The following is an 18342-nucleotide window of genomic DNA, read 5'->3' on the forward strand; positions in this document are numbered from 1 at the left end:
AGCCAACACAGTAGTGATCTTAAACAAAGATGACTATATCTCTAAAATGAATGACCTCTTATGCGATACTACAACATATTCTAAACTCATAAATAATCCTCTCAACACTGTCAACACCCAGTTCAACAAAAAACTGAAGTCCCTATTGAGAGGCAAAGCTACGCTCATTAAACATCTTACTTCAACGTCCCCTCTACTGCCATACACGTACGGTGTAATCAAGACCCACAAGCCCAATAACCCAGCAAGACCCATCATTAGCTCAGTTGGGTCAATCTCTTATAAACTATCTAAATGGTTAGTTTCTTTACTAAATCCCAAAGTTGGCAACATTTCTAACTCCAATATCAAGAATAATATGGATCTGGTTGATAAACTCAATAACTTACACATTAATCATGATTTTAAACTGGTCAGCTTTGATGTAACGTCACTCTTTACAAAGGTCCCAGTTGATGATTTACTAGAGTTCCTCATAGATTCCCTGGATAACATTTCACTGCCCGTCTCGAAAGACGACTTCATCGAACTCATCAAACTATGTATTAAGGATTGCAAATTCGAATTCAATGGAGAATATTATGCTAAAAAATTTGGTATGGCAATGGGTAATCCACTCTCACCTGTATTAAGCAACCTATATATGGAATTCTTTGAAAAGAAACTATTAAGTAATATTTTACCACCCTCAGCAGTCTGGTTTAGATATGTTGATGATGTATTATGTCTCTGGCCATGTAATGAGGACCTAAAAGCTTTCCTGCCACAACTTAACAACTTAGCCCCTCGATCAAATTCACTGTGGAATTAGAGCAAGACTGTAAATTGCCATTCCTAGACTGTCTGATACACAGAATAGGTAACACTTTTAAGTTCAGTATCTATAGAAAACCAACTAATGTGTGTTCATACATTCATTATTATTCTGCCCACCATAATAAAGTCAAACAGTCAGTATTTTCAACAATGTTTTTACGTGCCTTGAGAATTTGCAGTCCAGAATTCATCGATGAGGAATACAAATATATATATAATATTGGCTCAAACCTTAAATACCCTAGATCTTTCATAGACAAATGCTTAAACATTACTAAGAAAACTTTTTATAGAACTGACCCCAAGCCCACCCATGACTATAACAATATCTTAATATTACCATTTCAAAAAAATTTCTCACACATTCCTGCACAGCTTAAAACCTGGAACGTCAATGTGGCATTTAAAAACTCATGCACTGTTAAACAAATGTTAATCAAGAACTCCCCCAACAACACAATTGGTTGCATTTATAAAGTTCCTTGCAAGGAATGTAACATGTTTTACTTAGGCCAGACAGGTAAAGATCTTGCAACTAGAATTAAACAACACAAATACAGTGTTAGGACAGGCCAGGAATCCAATGCTCTGTTTGTTCATTTGAGGAATAACAAGCATTGCATTGACTGGGATAATGCCTCCTCAATATTACCATGTAATTCAATTGATAGTAGGAACATCATAGAATCTAGTCTTATTAAACATACCGAAGCATTCAACATGAATTTGAGTAACGGCATGTACAAGCTGGACAATTTTGTAATTAAGAAGATTTGTGATCAGGTGAGAAGGCCGGGTCACTTGACCATCTGACCTGACCACCAACCGTTGTGTGCTATTTAAAGATTAGTAGGGTCATTACCTAATACCTGACCATTGTGGACCTGGTCTCACCCTCCTCTGTATATATACACCTTGATTTGTATTACTCTCTCTAGTCTGTACTCACCCTTGAAGATGTGAATTACACAAAAGCGCTTGGGAACTTCGTGTTTTCTTCTTTCCTTGTGGTTATCAGCATATATATATATATATATATATATATATATATATATATATATATATATATATATATATATATATATATATATATATATATATATATATATATATATATATATATATATATATATACATATATATACCCGTGTATAGCACGAGTTCTTAAGACCAAATTTTTTGGCAAAAAGTTGGGGGTCGACCTCTATACGGGTAATAGTTTCGTTAGGTTGAAAAATATTTACCAGTAACTACCAGTAAACAATGGAAACGATGCACCAACACACCACCAGTTGTGAGTGGCGGTACAGTTGCCAGGGCAGATCTCTTGCGACATCATAGCAAGCCCAAAGTAGCCAAATCCATGGTATGGTAGCACAGGACGATGTAAAACATAAAGTATTCATTTATTAAAGTTTATTTATAGATACTGTACAGTGTATAATGTGTACATAAATTTTTTTTCATTCCATTTGAAACGTCAATCTTTGTTAATTAAATTTGAAACAAAAGAAAACTACGATACCGCATTTTCATTAAAATATTACATCACAAGTATACTTTACCTTTACTGTGACTGAATGAATATACGTATTCTCAGAAATAAATATGGAAATATAATATTTTTGCTGGAATGACGTACATATTACAGTGGAAAGTGGGATAAAATCATGACGAAAACAATGACTTTTGCTTTCTTTCGTTATTCAAAAGATTTTACCGTAATTGCTTTTCGAATGGTTTTCAGTTAAAAAACTGTTGTACTCGTACTGTATTACAATAATATTCTATCCTATCATTAGCCTTATAATCCCACAACTGAAAACCATTCGAAAAGCGATTACGGTAACATCTTGAACAAAGTCATTGCTCGTCTGTTCTCATATATGTCATTCAGCAAAAATCGGATCTAAATGGTAGTTTTGTTGACACGTAATGTACAGTATTTAATATTAAAATGCAAAAAGAGCTATAAAAACAATTAATACACCCGTAATGTACTGGCTGGTATCTCCACTCGTCCCTGCTCCCGCGTCCAAGGTCACCACTCCTCCCAACTCGCTCCCTCTACTCCCTCCTCAGCCTCCTCCACCTCCTGTCCGTCACTACTGCCGACAACAAACACAAATGTATTGTGAATAACTGCACCTCCACTTCCTATGTACAGTACTGGGGCCGGATACTCAAAACACCTCAAAAGTTACGTTTTTCAGCATGATACAGTACCATATATTGTGGAAGCATTACAGTACCATAAATTTAGCATACTCAAAATTTAATTATGGTTCCGTAAGACTTCCGTAAGTTCTCGTAACTCTAGTGTTTACCCTGTAAATTAAGTTCTCTTGTCGGACGGTAGATGTCAGTGCAGATGCTAGTTGGCCAATCAACGCTCAGTTAACAAAATCATCAACCAATCACAAGAGAAGGAGAAATCAGCTGAGAGCGACGCACGTAATATTATTTTGTAAACATGGAAGGACCACCAGCCAAGAAGAGACGGCCTAGAACTAGAACTAGAAAAGAAAAATGCTAGTGACAGGGGGGAAGGAGGTTCAGAGGAAGAATAAAGGGAGAATGGAAGTGAATTTTAGAAGGAGAGAACAGGTGCAGTGGCTAAACACCGCTTGCGTGAGGGGGTAGGCAAAATGCCCTAAGGGTGCAACAATCACAATCAGGACGAGGCAGAGGGAGGGCGGGAGCAGGTCCGGGCAAGCAAAGGGCCAAGGCGGGTGCTCTGGTTGTCGTCTAGCTTAGGCAGTGTTGGCAAAGCGGAGGAAGAACCGCCCCGCCACGGCGGCGGTACAAGCCGAGAAGCGCAGGTGGACGGACGCACAGGCCACACACGAACAAATTAACAGAGAAGGTGAAAACATGGAAATTTTGCTAGTCGTAGGGTTGTTTGGAGAAAGAAGAAGGTAAAGTCTTTGAGCTATGTCAAAGAGGAACAGAGCGAGTTGGAGGAAGGGTTTTGAATCTTTGAGCTTGAAATGTCAAAGTATTCATAGTAAGGAAGGATGAGCGTATCATAGGAGAGTTTTTAGTAATAGCAGCAGACAGATTTGAGCTTTTTTGTCAAATTATGAACGGAGACGAGAATGAGATATAGGCTGAATGGTTTCAGTCTTGAGTTAGGTCGATTTTATTGAGAATTGGATGTCACAGACGTTGGGTATGTTTTGATTTGGTTCTGAGAGTTGTGGGTCTTTGAGCTATGTTAGAGAGAAGTGGAGAGAGTTGGAGGAAGAGTTTTGAATCTTTGAGTTTGAAATGTCAAAGTATTCGTAGTAAGGAAGGATGAGTGTATCGTAGGAGAGTTATTTAGTAATAGCAGGGGACAGATTTGAGCTTTGTCAAATTGTGAACGGAGATGAGAGTGAGATATAGGTTGTTTCGTTTCAGTCTTGAGTAAGGTCGATTTTGTTGACAGTGGCTGGTATAGAGGTTGGATATGTTTGATTTGGTTTTGGAGAGTTGTAGTGTTATGAGTGGCTTTGTCTGTTTGGAGATTGGTTGTGGATTGGCGGGGGTGGCGGTTGTATGTTGATTTGAGGTGAATTAGAATTGCTTAAGGGGGGTTGTTGTGTGAGTGTGTATGTGTTTGCGTGGAAATGTAGTAAGGGGAGAGGGGGAGGGTTAGGATAATTGTTATAAGGTCAGGTATGGTTCGGTTGTCGGGAGGAGGGGGGAGGAGAGGAGAGGAGAGGGGAGGCGAGGAGAGGAGAGGGGGGCTTTGGAGGTTGTTGGGTTAATTTATAGTATGGAAGGATTCCTTAGGTGTGATATGATTTGTGTTGCTAATGAATAGTTGTATTGAGTCATAGGTTTTTTTTTTTTTTTTTTTTTTTTTTTTTAGGAGGGTCAGGCTTGTTAGAAAGGTCGGGCTGTTAAGTTTTTCTTTTGGAGGATTGAAAGGTGCTGATTAGTGACTGGATGATGAGTTAGCTTTTTTTTTTTTTTTTTTTGGGAGGATTGTGAGTACGATTGGGTGGGTTAAGTTTTTCTTTTGGGAGGATTGAAGGTGTTGATTAGTGATTGGATGGAGAGTTAGCATTTTTTTTTTTTTTTATAGGAGGGATTGTGAGTAAGGTTGGGTGGGTTAAGTTTTTCTTTTGGGAGGATTGTAGGTTTTGTTAGTAGTTGGCAGAGTTGGGTTAATCATTGCATTCTTTCTTCCCTTTGGCTAGTAAAGGACTTCTGCAATTGCGGTAGGCTCTTGCAGGTATTGTGAGTTCTGGCCCCATTCTTGAGGGAGAGGGTTTGTGTACAGGTACATTGCACCCCTCCCCGACCTTATTGGCTAAAGGAGGCGTTCAATGTCGTCTGCAATTTGGTACCGTTTTTATTAGGCACACCTCTCCGACCTTATTGGCTAAGGGAGGTGCCCATAAAACAGTGTAGGTAACATTCTTGAGGGAGGGCTTGCGTACAGGCACTGTGGAACTCTCCCCGACCTTATTGGCTAAGGGAAACGTACATGTCATCCGAGTTAGTATGGGATGGGTAAGTTAGGTATTTGTTTTGGGAGGAGTGATAGGGTGTGGTTAGTTAATGGTAGAATGGTTATTTATTATTTTGTGTGGGATTGCTAGTAACGGCTGGGTATGTTAGGTTTTTATTTTGGGAGGAGTGATAGGGTGTGGTTAGTTAACGGTAAAATGGTGTTTTTTTTTTTTGTTTTTTTTTTTTGTGTGGGATTGCTAGTAACGGCTGGGTATGTTAGGTTTTTATTTTGGGGGGAAGAGACGGCCTAATTTCAGTGAGGCTGAAGTATACGCTCTTGTGACTGAGGTAGCCAAACGAAAAGAAATGATTTTAGGGAAGTTGGACTCAAGTAGTTGTACACTTCAACTCAAAAACCATGCCTGGGGTGAAGTGTTAAATGCGGTGAATGCTGTTGGTAGAGTCACCCGCAATGTTACTGAAATTCGGCGGAAGTTTTCCTTCGTGTTAGCGTTAAGAAAAAAGCAGCACAAGATAAGAAATATGCTGGTGGAACAGGTAAGTCATAATATTGTTAGCGTGGTTATTGATTGATAATATGAAACAAACTTAACTATGGTTTTTCTGAGGCTTGGTACGATTTTCGTGTTTGTAAACTCAAGGAAGTAAGTAGTGTGGTGGCTCTCCATCGTGAATGAATACACATATTTTCCTTATATGAGCACATTCATTAAAAGAAACATCGTTCTTCGAAGTTTTCCGTGTGAGTAAATAGTAAAAACTTTACCGTTCAACCTAATTTTTTTTTTCTTTTTACGTGGATTAACCAACCCAGGCACAGTCACTGACCCACGTCGGGGCCTGTAATAATAATTCTTTAGTACTATTAATAAAAATACCTCTTTATTAATAATAATATTAATAATAAATAACCATAAATACCGAAATGAAAACACAAAAAGTGAGAATCAATATACAGTATGTACGTTGTGTTGTTGATATTACGAGAAACAATTGCGACCCTGCACTTGTGTGTAAATGACACATTTAGTCAGATCAGCAACCTTGGACTTGCTCCTAATTTTCGTGATGCCAAATGGCAGCAGGGTCTACCATTAGACAACACATTATGCTTCCAATATCTTCCCACCCGGTAGTCAGGGAAGTCTGTACAACTGTTAATAATTTCCCCACAACTTTTGGATTTTCTTATTATACCTATCATATAGATTACACAATTTTAAGACACACTTGTCATTGTGTCGCAACTGACGTGGAACAGAGATAGTTAATATGAGTTTGTGTGGCAGGGCGGCGGAGGCCTCCCGTTGGTAAAGGAAGCTAGGTTAGGTAGGTTTGGTTACTGTTATAAACTACATATTAATAATTACGTTATTTCCGACGGTAATGAAGGTCATAATGTATAAGTTGCCATAGAATTCCTTTTTTTATGTCGTTAATTTTCATTCATCAATAGATTTATATTCATATTTGGTATACATTAATATGTAAATTTTATTTTGTTAGGCTTATAGGCAAGGATGTTCTATCTTATGAGTTTACAACTAATACAGGTTGAAAATTTCTGGCTGCGACTATTTTTTTTGACTTATTTTACCATTTATTGTTTGTTACCTTAAATCTAATTAACTTTTGACATAGATAAAGGAGAATTTTTGTGGCTACAGCTACAATGATAGGTTAGGTTATAATGTTTGGAACTATTTCAGTAGATTCCTTTGTAACTATGATTTCTGCCAAATATAACATAGTTAGCATATAGTGTATGTAACCACAGCTCACAGTAAGACAACTATTTCAGTAGATTCCTTTGTAACTATGATTTCTGCCAAATATAACATAGTTAGCGTATAGTGTATGTAACCACAGCTCACAGTAAGACAGTTATTATTTATATTTTCTCTTCAAGGTGGCGGCCCCCAAATTGAAATTACATACACTGCAATTGAAGAAGCAATTCTTCAACTATTAGATCCAGCCTCTATACATGGGATTCCAGGGGATGTTGAAAGTGAAGAACCTATTAATGGTAATTCAGTCAAAATACTTTTCCAACCCCCTGATATATTTTGTTTTTTTCTGCCCTTGTTTTTATTTAAAAAAAAACTTTTGGAGACATTTTTTCACATCTTGATTTGGAAATACTGTACAGTATACTGATTTTTTTATATAATTTTGAAAAATAACGACACTAGTAAGTTGGTTTCATTTCTAGCTTGTTTATTGCTTCCCTAATTTATATATTAAATGTTTTTATAACTCGTATGTTAATGGACAAAATTGAGAAGTGCAAATATAAGAAATTTAACGCCTAGTTGATATTTAGATTTAAAAATATTTTAAACAAATATATTTAGATGGTCAACACTATTTTTCAAACCATTATTTTTCCTAAAAGCTTTTGTATATTTGGAAATACAGTGTAATATTTTAATTATACTCTTAACATAGACTTCAATCAACCTATTATACTACATTTCTTTCCAGAAGAAGAAAGAGAACCAACCCCCAGACCCTCAGGAGCTAGGTTTACAGCTACCGGTAGTTGTTTCCGAGAGGAATTTATGTTTCGGCCCGTTCAAGAGAAAGATGATTCTATAACCCGCATTCTGAATGAGGATATACAGGAACATGATATCACAGTACCCATTGTGCATTTAGAACCTGAAATTTCAGCACCTACAAACATTCCTGGATTTTCATCATCCGGAACATATGAGGTAGAAACATGTAGTTCAAGCAATACTCGTCAACCTATTGCTGCTACCAAGGAACAGCGAAGTAGGTCTAGTACCCCTTCTGCCACAGCTGTTAGGTCAACTGTAACTGGTGATTACACTGATGAAATGGATTCATCTCCAATGCCAAGTACGAGCAGTAGTGGCAGGAGGCCACGAACCTCTTCTGCCCGAAAAGATGAAGATCTTCTTCGAGAGATGCTTCGTGTTCAAACACAAATGAGGGACAGTTTTTTACAGCTTGTAGCTCACACAGAGTGCATTGCATCTGCAATGCTATGCATTGCAAAAGTTATGCAGTCGAAAAATCCTATCCAATGATGCTGTGTTTATGGTATGTGTATATGTAGTTGTTTACTTAGGTAAGTCCTTTACTTTTGGTAAATGTGATAATAGCGTAGTTGAAAAGTCATCAAACACTTATTATAAATTTTCATTTGAGTGATTGTTATGAAGGAAGACCGCATGTTAAAAAATTGTGTAACTTTCACTTGCAGCCTATACTAGTCATGAAAATGTAACAGGAATATTTAGCTCTCCATAAGTTCATTAAAATCACGAAGTTAAGTGAAAGACACACATTTGTCAACTAATAACATGTGTTGCAGTGCTACTACGGGTAATGTTTACCCAAGTTTTGGGTAAAAGTTCCTACCACACTCAAAATTATATGTTTGAAAAGAGGCTCATGTACTTATTTTTATTTTTTAAAGGTTCCTTTATTTTGTAAGACGTAGTCAATTTCCAGTTCAACGAGTTTTATTTATTAGTTTGTAGTTTGCGAAGTATGATTCAAGTAGGTTGAAACAGAAATAATGGTGCCAATTCACCAACAGCCTACTGTAATCGCTGCTATTTAACACACATTAGTCTCCAAAGCGCAAGTTGTTGCATTGGTTCTATCATAAGGATGTGCTGTCTCATGTTACATTTTGTAGCTTAACAAGCAAAGAGTACTGTATTCTATTTTTTCTTTATTACTTGTAGTAGTACAGTATTGGGTTATAAGTTTCTTTTAATTTACGGGTATTGATGCAGATAATTCTAGACATATGAAAATTATACTGTATTTCATTCTTAAATCTAAAAAATGGCAACAAATAACAGTAGTTGTATTATTATTTCACAACGATGTGGTGACCCATGTCAAACTGTGTACGGTAGTTTAAGATGCAAACAGTAGCAATATTTTTTTATTGTTTCAATTTCTCAAATATGTTTTATATAAGGGATTTTTTGTTTCACAAACTTTAGTGCCTTTGGTATTTAGTAGTATTAAAAGTATACTGTATTGGAATCAAATTTGCTCAAGGATATAGTACATATATTATTAAGGTAAAAGAAAGCCATTTAATTTCTATAAAGAAGTTTATTTTTTTATGTACAGAATATTGAAAATAAAAGTTAAATCAATGTACGCTTTATTCGCATTACCTCTGTATACTGCACTAAAAAGTACTATTTAAACATAGAGGAAAATTGTATTGGTGAATTGATATTTGATTTTAATTCATCAAGTAAACCAATTACGGACTACATTGGCTCGGACTGCTTGGCCTGTCCCTGCTACAGCCTCAGCTGTATCACTAAGTACATGTTGAAAGGTTCCATTGGCATAAAATCTTAAGGCAACTAACACTTGCGTGTGTATGGGAACAGCATGAGATCTTCTCGTTCTACGCCTTAAAAATGGATCTAAATCTTAACACAGTCTTAGAATTTCACATCGAGGAAACCTATATCTAATTAGATTTTCATCGCTTATATTTTTGGGATCCAAAGGGTCCCGATACCTTCGTTCACGTCGTAAAGCTCGATCATGCAGATAAGCTACAACAAGATCCATTGCAGGGTAACTGGAAAATGAGGTCCAAGTGTTACTGGATCAATCTGCAGGACAAAAAATTATGCAATGGTTTAGAAGTTTGTTACAGTATTGTTTTTATGTTGATACTAACTAATTCAAAGTTTTATCATTAGGCCTAGAATTGAAAGGTTATGCCTGTGAAAAACAAAAATTACAGCCTTAAGGTTTTGCCTGGCTCTTAGGGGTAAAATACTGAAAAATGCACAACGCGTTAAAATCTCTGTATTCATTTAAAATTGAAAAAATTGTTCATTATTCAAGTAAATAAGGGTGTTAAAAGCATTTAAAAGACATCCTCTTGCCTCAAAGTCTGTCACATACTCGCATTTGAAACTGATTTCTGGTAGGAACAGCAGCCTTCTCCGTTAGCCGGAATCCTTGAAACCCGGAACTTTCTGAAAGCCGTAATTGAAATTTTATCTAAAATTAATTCCCAAAGCATGATTTTGCAAGAAACTTACGGCTTAGGTAAATGACTTTCAGAGAGGCACATTTTCCTGAAAACTATGAGGAAAGTTTCCCAGATAACCGAGAAAATTCCGGAGATGGGGGATATATTTCCGGGTTCGAGAGATGATGTAATGGGCAATTGCCGGAACTACCGAGAAATTTTTTCCATTACCATAAACATTCTGGGGATGAGGGATATTTTCTTGATTTGTGATAACTGTCTCGTTAACGGGAAAACACTCATTCATTCACGGTAGTGCTCTTCACCAATTGTTCTGGCTAACAGAGATCTCACAGTATTTGGTGTTTTACCCCACTAGAATTTAGGTAAATAATCCCTTGCATAATGTTGGCCTGTGACAAGACACATAAGCTATACTAAGATAGCCTTATCCTGGGCAAATTCAAATAAATTGGTTAATGATAGTATAGCCTTGCCTAACCTAAATGACAAATCACTTCTCTTAAATTACTCATTTAGCCTAGACCCTGGTGTTTTCCTTTCAATGTTGGGAACATTTGGTCTGAATTGTCTTCAAGTTCATACAAAAAACAACAATTTAAAACCTGAAAATATATCGGATTAGCCGTAAATTTTCTTAAATTAATACTCTACCTATGATAATGCTCAAGGAAAGTCTGGAACTAGGCCTAAGGTAGCTGCTAGACAAAGTGTCTCACTTAGATAATATGCTGTTATTACTATTGTTATCATCTTTATTACCATTGTTATTACTATTGTTTTTATTATGAGATAGAATAATAAAAGAGGTACAGGTAATCTTCACCATTCAGATTGATGACGTAGAGGAGTTAACAATAATTGTGTCAGAATTAGTAGGGCGGGGAGCAACAACGGCATCCTGACCAACACTTATCTCACCTTCATATCTGGAAAAAGGTTACATACACACACACACGCACCTCGACGCTTCACGGGCATAGAAACAAAAGATAGTGGTAAAGAAAATCGTTCAAGGGAATCGGAGTTAGTTGAGCCTAATGAATAATCCATTAGAAAATATCCTTACCTGGCGTTACCTGTAGATGGAAGAGCCTACAACATGTTCTCTTTGTTTTGGGGAGTAAATTAAACGTCTTAAATCCCTTTCTGTACTATTTAAACTCCTTCTATAATCCCCAGATTAAGGTACACGATACAGAATACCTAAATAGTAATCCCACGGGGGCCGTCAACACCACTCACATGCCACTTGGAAGGAAATCGACGTAAAAGGGGACAGGTTTTTGTGTTGACTTGATAAACTATGTAGCTGTAAAGTTTACCATTGATATCTTATGGTGGTGGGGAGTAGGAGTGGGGAAGGAGAGGCACGGGAGAGAGGGACAGGGGGAGGAGAGGGGAGGGTGGAAGGTGAGGGGGAGATGATGTTGATATATCTAAGTTGTATCATTTTATCTTCGATTCTTAATTAAGGTGGAACAATATAAAGGTTACTCGTATCAAGACGTAAAGATGAGTCACTGTGCTTTCTGATTGATTTTGCCGCTTGCAGCGGCTACTTTATTGTGCACCCCACACTCATCCTGTGAGCGGTAGCGCAAAAGGATTACAGAGTAGGGTTTACAAAGGGTCATAATAATTAACCCCCGTTGTCAGGATATTATGGCACTGAAAGTTACACAGTATTTCATTTACATTATTTGTTTGGTTCTATACATAAAGGGTAACTTATTCACAAATGCGTGAGAACAGGCGTGTGAGGCAGTATGTCTGGCCTCACACTTTGTTATTCACATTTACGTGGGAGGTATTCAAGCACATTACGTATTTGGTTCTGTACATGAGAATTGATATAGTTACTAAGTGCAAAAAAGTGGATACAATCTTAATATGTCGGCTATCTTGCCATTAGAGATGAAGTGTTGTGCCATTTCACACACAGTGTGCTTGGACCTGTCCCTAAAAGGTTCTATCTTCACACAGTCGAGGACGTAGTGTTCAAGTGTGTGGCCATATGTATGGCCACACACTTTACATTTAGTTTTGTTTACATCTGCTTTAGGAACATACTGCCAAAGTACTTGTATCCTAACCTTAATCTAGCGGTTACAACATCTTGTAATCTATTGATCTTGTTACTTGCTCCATATACATGTTTCACTTGATACATCTCATCATGGTAACCTATGGATCGACTATTGCCTGTTTGCACTTGTCTACTTGCGTCAAACTCATCAATGAGTTCTTTCCTAATTACAGTTTTAAGGGTTCTTTTTGACAGACCCAAATTGTATTCAACGGTGTCTTTGTTAGACGCGAGTTTGGCGAGGGCATCAACTCTGTCATGTTTTATGAGGCCTATGTGAGAGGGGATCCACAACAGTTTGACCCTGACACCCCGATCAACAAGGCACGCATATTTGTGTCTGGCTTCAGAGACAAGAGCGTGACAACCTGAGTCGAGGGTACCAAGGGCAAGTAGTGAGGATAGAGAGTCAGTGATGATGAGACTGTCGGTAACAGTGGTTTCAGTGAATTTAATAGCTGTGAATATGGTAACTAATTCAGTTTGTAGAGTGGATGCCCAGTTGTTAATTCTAACTCCTTTCTCAATTATATTACCGGCAGGTTGAGTCACAACAATAGCACTTCCAGCCCTCCCACAGGCGGTGTTTAGAGATCCATCAGTGTAGATGGTCTGTGTGATATTATCATCAGTCTGTAGAGTGTGTATGTGTTCAAGAGCTCTCAATTTGGCAGTGTGTTGGAGATAAATGCTTTGTATAATTAATTTTTTAGGCGGATACGTCGGTATTGTGATATCAAAAGGAACTGTCCGCCAGGGTGGCAGGAAGCGCTGTTGTGTCTCAACTTTGTACAGGTGGTCTAGTCCAAACATCTTCATATGTGTAGCTGTAGTTTGGATCCATTTAGACTCAGTAGTCCCAAGGTTCATACATTCTATCAATTTTAAGGAAACAATGTTATCAGGATCACCACGCAGAAGCCTCAGGGCTATCATGAGGTTGACTTCAATTATTCTATCTTTAACACCGGGTATACCTAGTTCTTTCCTCATATTAAGTACTTTAGTGCTCATGGGACATCCTAGGATAATTCTGAGGGCTTTATTTTGCATTTTCTCGAGCTTGTCAACGCCTTTCCCGTCACGAATGACCAGGGCTGGTGCGTGGTAATCTATCAGAGATCTTATATAGCTTAGGCACATTGTTTTAACAATTCTAATATTAGCACCATAGTGCGGGCTGTACCCCGCTACACTTCTAAGAGGTCTCAGTCTGTCAGTACATTGGCTGGTTAGCTGTTGTATGGCAGGTAGGGTACAAGGGACGGAAACACCAAGATATTTAAAAGAAGAAACATAGTCAATAGTGTTGTTAACAATCTTGAACTTGGCGGGGCCGCGTTTGCGGTTACCAGCTTGTTTGTTGAACACCTTAGTTTTGTCAGTGGAGATAATAAGACCGAGGATCTCACAGGCTGCGTATACATGGTTCAGGGTGGTTTGCATTTCACGATGAGTTTTAGTATGTATAAGAATATCATCAGCATAGCTGATTGAGATATTGCTGGGGTTGTCTGGTATTAAATTTAAGAATGCATTCATAAGAACATTGAACAAAGTGGGGCTAAGTACTCCACCTTGAGGGGTACCAAGTTGCATATCTTTAACTTCACTTTTGTAACCCTGAAACAGTGCAGCAGCCCTTCTGTTGGTTAGGTAATCACTTATCCAGTGTAACAGCCTACCTCCTATGTCCATTTTGGCTAGTTCGTACAATATCAGTTGCCTATTGGCATTATCAAATGCAGCTTTTAGGTCAAGAAATGTGGTGTATCTGTGCCTTTCATCACCATGCACAGTTAGGAATGTGGTGATGCAATTATGTACACCTTTACCATGGGTGAAACCATTTATGTTAGGAGACATGTGTTCTCTGATTCTATATAAGAGTCTGCCAAGAACCATCCTCTCAAAGGTTTTACACAGGCAGCTGGTTAGTGATATGGGACGAAAAGCATCAGGCTGTCCTGGTTTCGGTATTGGTACAACAATACTGCTGGTCCATGATGTGGGTAGTTGGCCCTCGGCATGACTCATATTGTACAATGCCAACAATGGATTGCCTGGCACGCGCCTTAGTAGTCTAACGATGTTGTAGGTGACTCCGTCCTCTCCAGGGGAAGTAAACCTACCCGTGACGAGGGTGGCGTCAAGCTCCCACTCAGTATATGGAACATCACACTCATCGTGCTGTTTGCCCAGCATAAAGCTAATAAGATTACTTCTCTCTACAGACTTTGCATCAAGGAGTCCCCGAGTCCCAGCTGGTAACATGTCATAGCTAGACACATGAGCCCACTTTGTTATTAGCTCATTCGACTTTTGCAGAGGGTTTGGATGGGAGACGTGTCTTCTGTTTTTACCTCTGATTATGTTTATGTCTTTCCATGCTTTGCTGAGGGATGTGTTTTGGTTCAGACTGTTGACATATGTCTCCCATGCATTTTGTCTGAGTTCGTTTACACGTTCCCTGACAGCAGCAAGCGAAGCTTGATACAATATTACCATTTGAGGTGTTCTAATTTGTTTGTAACCCTTACCCACCCTCCTGACCCTCGCCATGAGTTTTTTTCAGCTCATGGTCATTATAGTACTGCTGTTGCCTGTTCCCATTATGCTGACCACGTTTTCTCCTTTTTTTGGTGGAGGCATTGTTGGTGAAGTATGTATAAGTCCTATCTATCAGATCGTCATGGAAACTTTGGTAGTTGTCAGGCTTGTAGTCCTTGTACCAGTCATGGATGAAGTCTATGAACTGGCTTTCATGTTCTTGCTTGACTGTGATTCTACGTCTGTTGAGTTTACCACCAGTGGGGGTGTCATTGGCTACATGTATACTAGCTTGGATTGGGCTGTGGTCAGACATAAGATCAGTGACATCAGAGCTATGAGTTGTGTATGATAGATTAAAGCCAATACATTTGTCTAGACCCCCGCCATAGATGTGTGTTGGTTCATTATTACCTATAATTTGAACATCTTCATATGCGCTTAGAAGTGAGATAAGTCTCCTACCATTGGTGTTAGTGGTGGAGTCACCTAATTTCTTGTGTCTAGTATTCAGGTCACCCATTAGGACAGTGGGCTCAGTGTGTAAAAAATCTGGGAGATCTGTGTATTGAAGCTGATCTGAGGGAGCATAGGCGTTTAGCACGTTGAGTGTGGAGTTGCCTAGGTGGATAGTGATCCCATGGTACTGAAGGTTGGTAGTCTTTTTGGATACAAGAGGTACATGCGGGAGTGACTTCTTAACATACATCAAACATGTGTGAGTAGAACTAGGATCATAATACACATAATTGGGCAGACTGGGTGGGGGCTTACCATTTGGTGTGAGACACTCCTGCAGACACACAATATCGATGTCTTTAGTCACAACTTTGTGGTGCAGGTCAGGGTGTCGTTTTCTAAGGGATGAGATGTTCCAACTCATCACCTGGCCATTATGAACACTGGCCATTATGAACTGTATTTGGAAAGAAGCAAAAAGGCACTGTATGATACTGTGCTTTTCTATGCTGCCTGTCCCTTCGGCAGGCAGTAGGCCATTTAACCTTTTTGAAACATTTCTGGAGCATGTGCGGCTCAACAATTGTTGTATTTCAGTGGCAGACAACAAAACACTTTGGTTACACACGACATCACCACCATTTTCTCTTTGTGTTTGTTCATCTTCACTGACCATGTCCACAGAGGCATCAATAGAACTGTTACCAGTATCACTATTTTCCTCTGCGTAGACAATAGTTCCTGGTGGGTCTTGAGTTTCCACATCTGGTACTGACATCTGAATGTCTTCAGTTTGACTGTAATTTTTCCGTAGCTGCTGCACTGTGTTGGTGGTGTTTTTTTCCTTTAGTGTATCACAGAGGCTCCTTAACATTTCAGTTTGAGCTGTAAACTGAGCTTTGAGTTCTTTAATTTCATTTTTCAAATCATTGATCTCTTCGCGTTGTGCGTGTTCATGGAGTGTGTTGGCAGCTACCTGTTGTGTCGGTACGTCTGTGTTGCCCCATGCTGATCTTTCGATGACTGCTGGTGATGATCCTGGAGCTTTGGTGGGGAGGGTGGGCCAGGGGTTGGTCGTAGGGAGCAGCAGTAATGTTTCTTGAGACCTGCCTGGGTGGCGGGTCTGGGCGCTGAAGGAGTGTAGGAGCTCTTGGACAGTCAGGGTGCCATATAGGAACTCCAACTGTTTTGCAGTTAATACCCAGTCTACAAAGACTGCGTGTTTGCCCCTGAGTCGCTTCGTCCTTCTGATGTAGGGATGGGCTTCTAGTAGTGTAGGGGTCTGGTACTGGTCGAGCCCTATGATTAAGATGGTTTTCTTGCTCGATGGTTGGGATGATTGTTCCATGGTTATTCTCCTTATGTTATTGGTGAGGAGATCCTGTATGACTGCTGGGTCGCTTCTAATCAGAACATGATCTTGTGTACCGACTCTGAACTGAAACTCAGCGTCTGGGTGTTTATCTTCCGCATCGTTCAGCCAGAGATACTTGACTTCAGGTGGTGTACCTTCAGGGAAGTATAATCTTACTCTCATGGGGGGTTGAGGTTGTAGTTGATGGTCTCTAAGTTTTTCTGCCTTTTCGGCCTTCCGCTTGTTCCTGGACTGAACTAGTTGAAAGCCATCCTCTCCGTTGGTGTCAAGGTCAACACCATAGTCACCTGGCTCCCTCAGTGCATCAGGAGAGTTAAAGCGAGTGGCTGGGTCTCCAGTCAACTCAGACATGGAGGAGTTACAGGACTCGACCTATATGCCTACGTCAGAGGGCCGAGGACTGCTTGGCACTCCAAGGAAGCCAGCGGCGGTTGGGAGGCGTAACCCTCTTACAGGACAAGGGAAACTGGCATCTACAGCGTATCAGCGGTGTGAGGGGAGGCCATGAGCGGGCCTCCAGCGGAGGGAGTGTGGTGTCGGGGGACTAAGGTAACAGGAGTATTCTCAGTTTATAAACACTTTTATTACACTACACTTGTTCTTAATAGCATCTCTGTTTTTCTGGTTAGATACAGTATCAAAGTCAATTTTAGTTTCAAAAGAACTAACCAGCTTGGCACACTATGAAGGGGGGGGAGGGGTTGTTTACACAAGCCCTCACCACATGGCCCAGCGTGACCACAAGGGTATAGGCCTTGCCTTGCGGACACCTACACACGCCACAGTGCTCAACCCACGTTAGTTCACTTGTTATACAGGCAACATATTTGCAGTTGTTGACCTATCGGTTAAGGTAATCCTCCAAGTGATAGTGTTAGAAAGAACACCTAATATTCAGTACCACCCTGTGAGAATCCTGCTCCTCAAATCAGGTGAGGGCGGAGGAGGAACAAGTTAAGGGAGGAAGGAGGCACTTAATCCTCCAACTAGCACTTACTACTGGAGTTAATTTATATATAAGTTTCCACCTTTATGACAGTCAACATTTACTCTGCCTACTGTATCTCTTAACTAAATAAATATTATTATTTTTAATGAAATTAGTAAATTATTTTTCTGAGTCTCATTTGAGAAACATGCAACGTGATGCCAATTGTCTCTAGACGGGTGATAAATACGTCTTGTATTATTTATTCTCTATCACATGAACTACTGACTGTACAGTGATGTTGGTTGGTTGTATCGGGAACATCTCCTCCGCTCTAAGTTCAGCCTCACGTATATAATCCAGACCTTGTAATGGTTTATTCCTCCACTGCCAGTACACACACGTGGAGCAAAATACCTGTAAGATAATCCAAGAAACACTCAGGAAATGTTATACCTCCACAAGGGCCGCTGATAAACATGTGTACGGAATATGTAATATATATACAAGGTCCAATTTTTATTAAAGTGTCACCACCTGGTGGTCAGACACGACTGGTATCCTCTGTTGTCTCGGAGGCGGTGAGTTCAAGGCTGTTCCAGCGGTTTCGTGTTCTTAGGACACAGAGGTCTGTGTTACACCCC

General features: G+C 39.3%; 1 protein-coding gene and 1 long non-coding RNA gene across 2 annotated transcripts; one reads left to right on the plus strand and one right to left on the minus strand.

Annotated features, from left to right (window-relative positions):
• The first annotated feature begins 5748 nt into the window (after nt 1-5748).
• On the plus strand, nt 5749-8740 carry LOC121856709. Its single transcript, XM_042352400.1, has 3 exons — nt 5749-5817; nt 7190-7309; nt 7768-8740. Exon 3 carries the CDS (start codon nt 7845-7847, stop codon nt 8337-8339), a length of 495 nt encoding a protein of 164 aa, XP_042208334.1. The 5' UTR covers nt 5749-5817; nt 7190-7309; nt 7768-7844; the 3' UTR covers nt 8340-8740.
• A 627-nt stretch (nt 8741-9367) lies between these two features.
• On the minus strand, nt 9368-10596 carry LOC121856708. Its single transcript, XR_006087025.1, has 2 exons — nt 10207-10596; nt 9368-9908 (listed from the first exon to the last, which is right to left on the minus strand). It is a non-coding gene; the product is annotated as an uncharacterized LOC121856708 (long non-coding RNA).
• Between the last annotated feature and the right edge of the window lie 7746 nt (nt 10597-18342).

This window comes from Homarus americanus, unplaced genomic scaffold (genome assembly GCF_018991925.1).
Source record: "Homarus americanus isolate GMGI-L3 unplaced genomic scaffold, GMGI_Hamer_2.0 scaffold6495, whole genome shotgun sequence".
Classification (NCBI taxonomy): Eukaryota; Metazoa; Arthropoda; class Malacostraca; order Decapoda; family Nephropidae; genus Homarus; species Homarus americanus.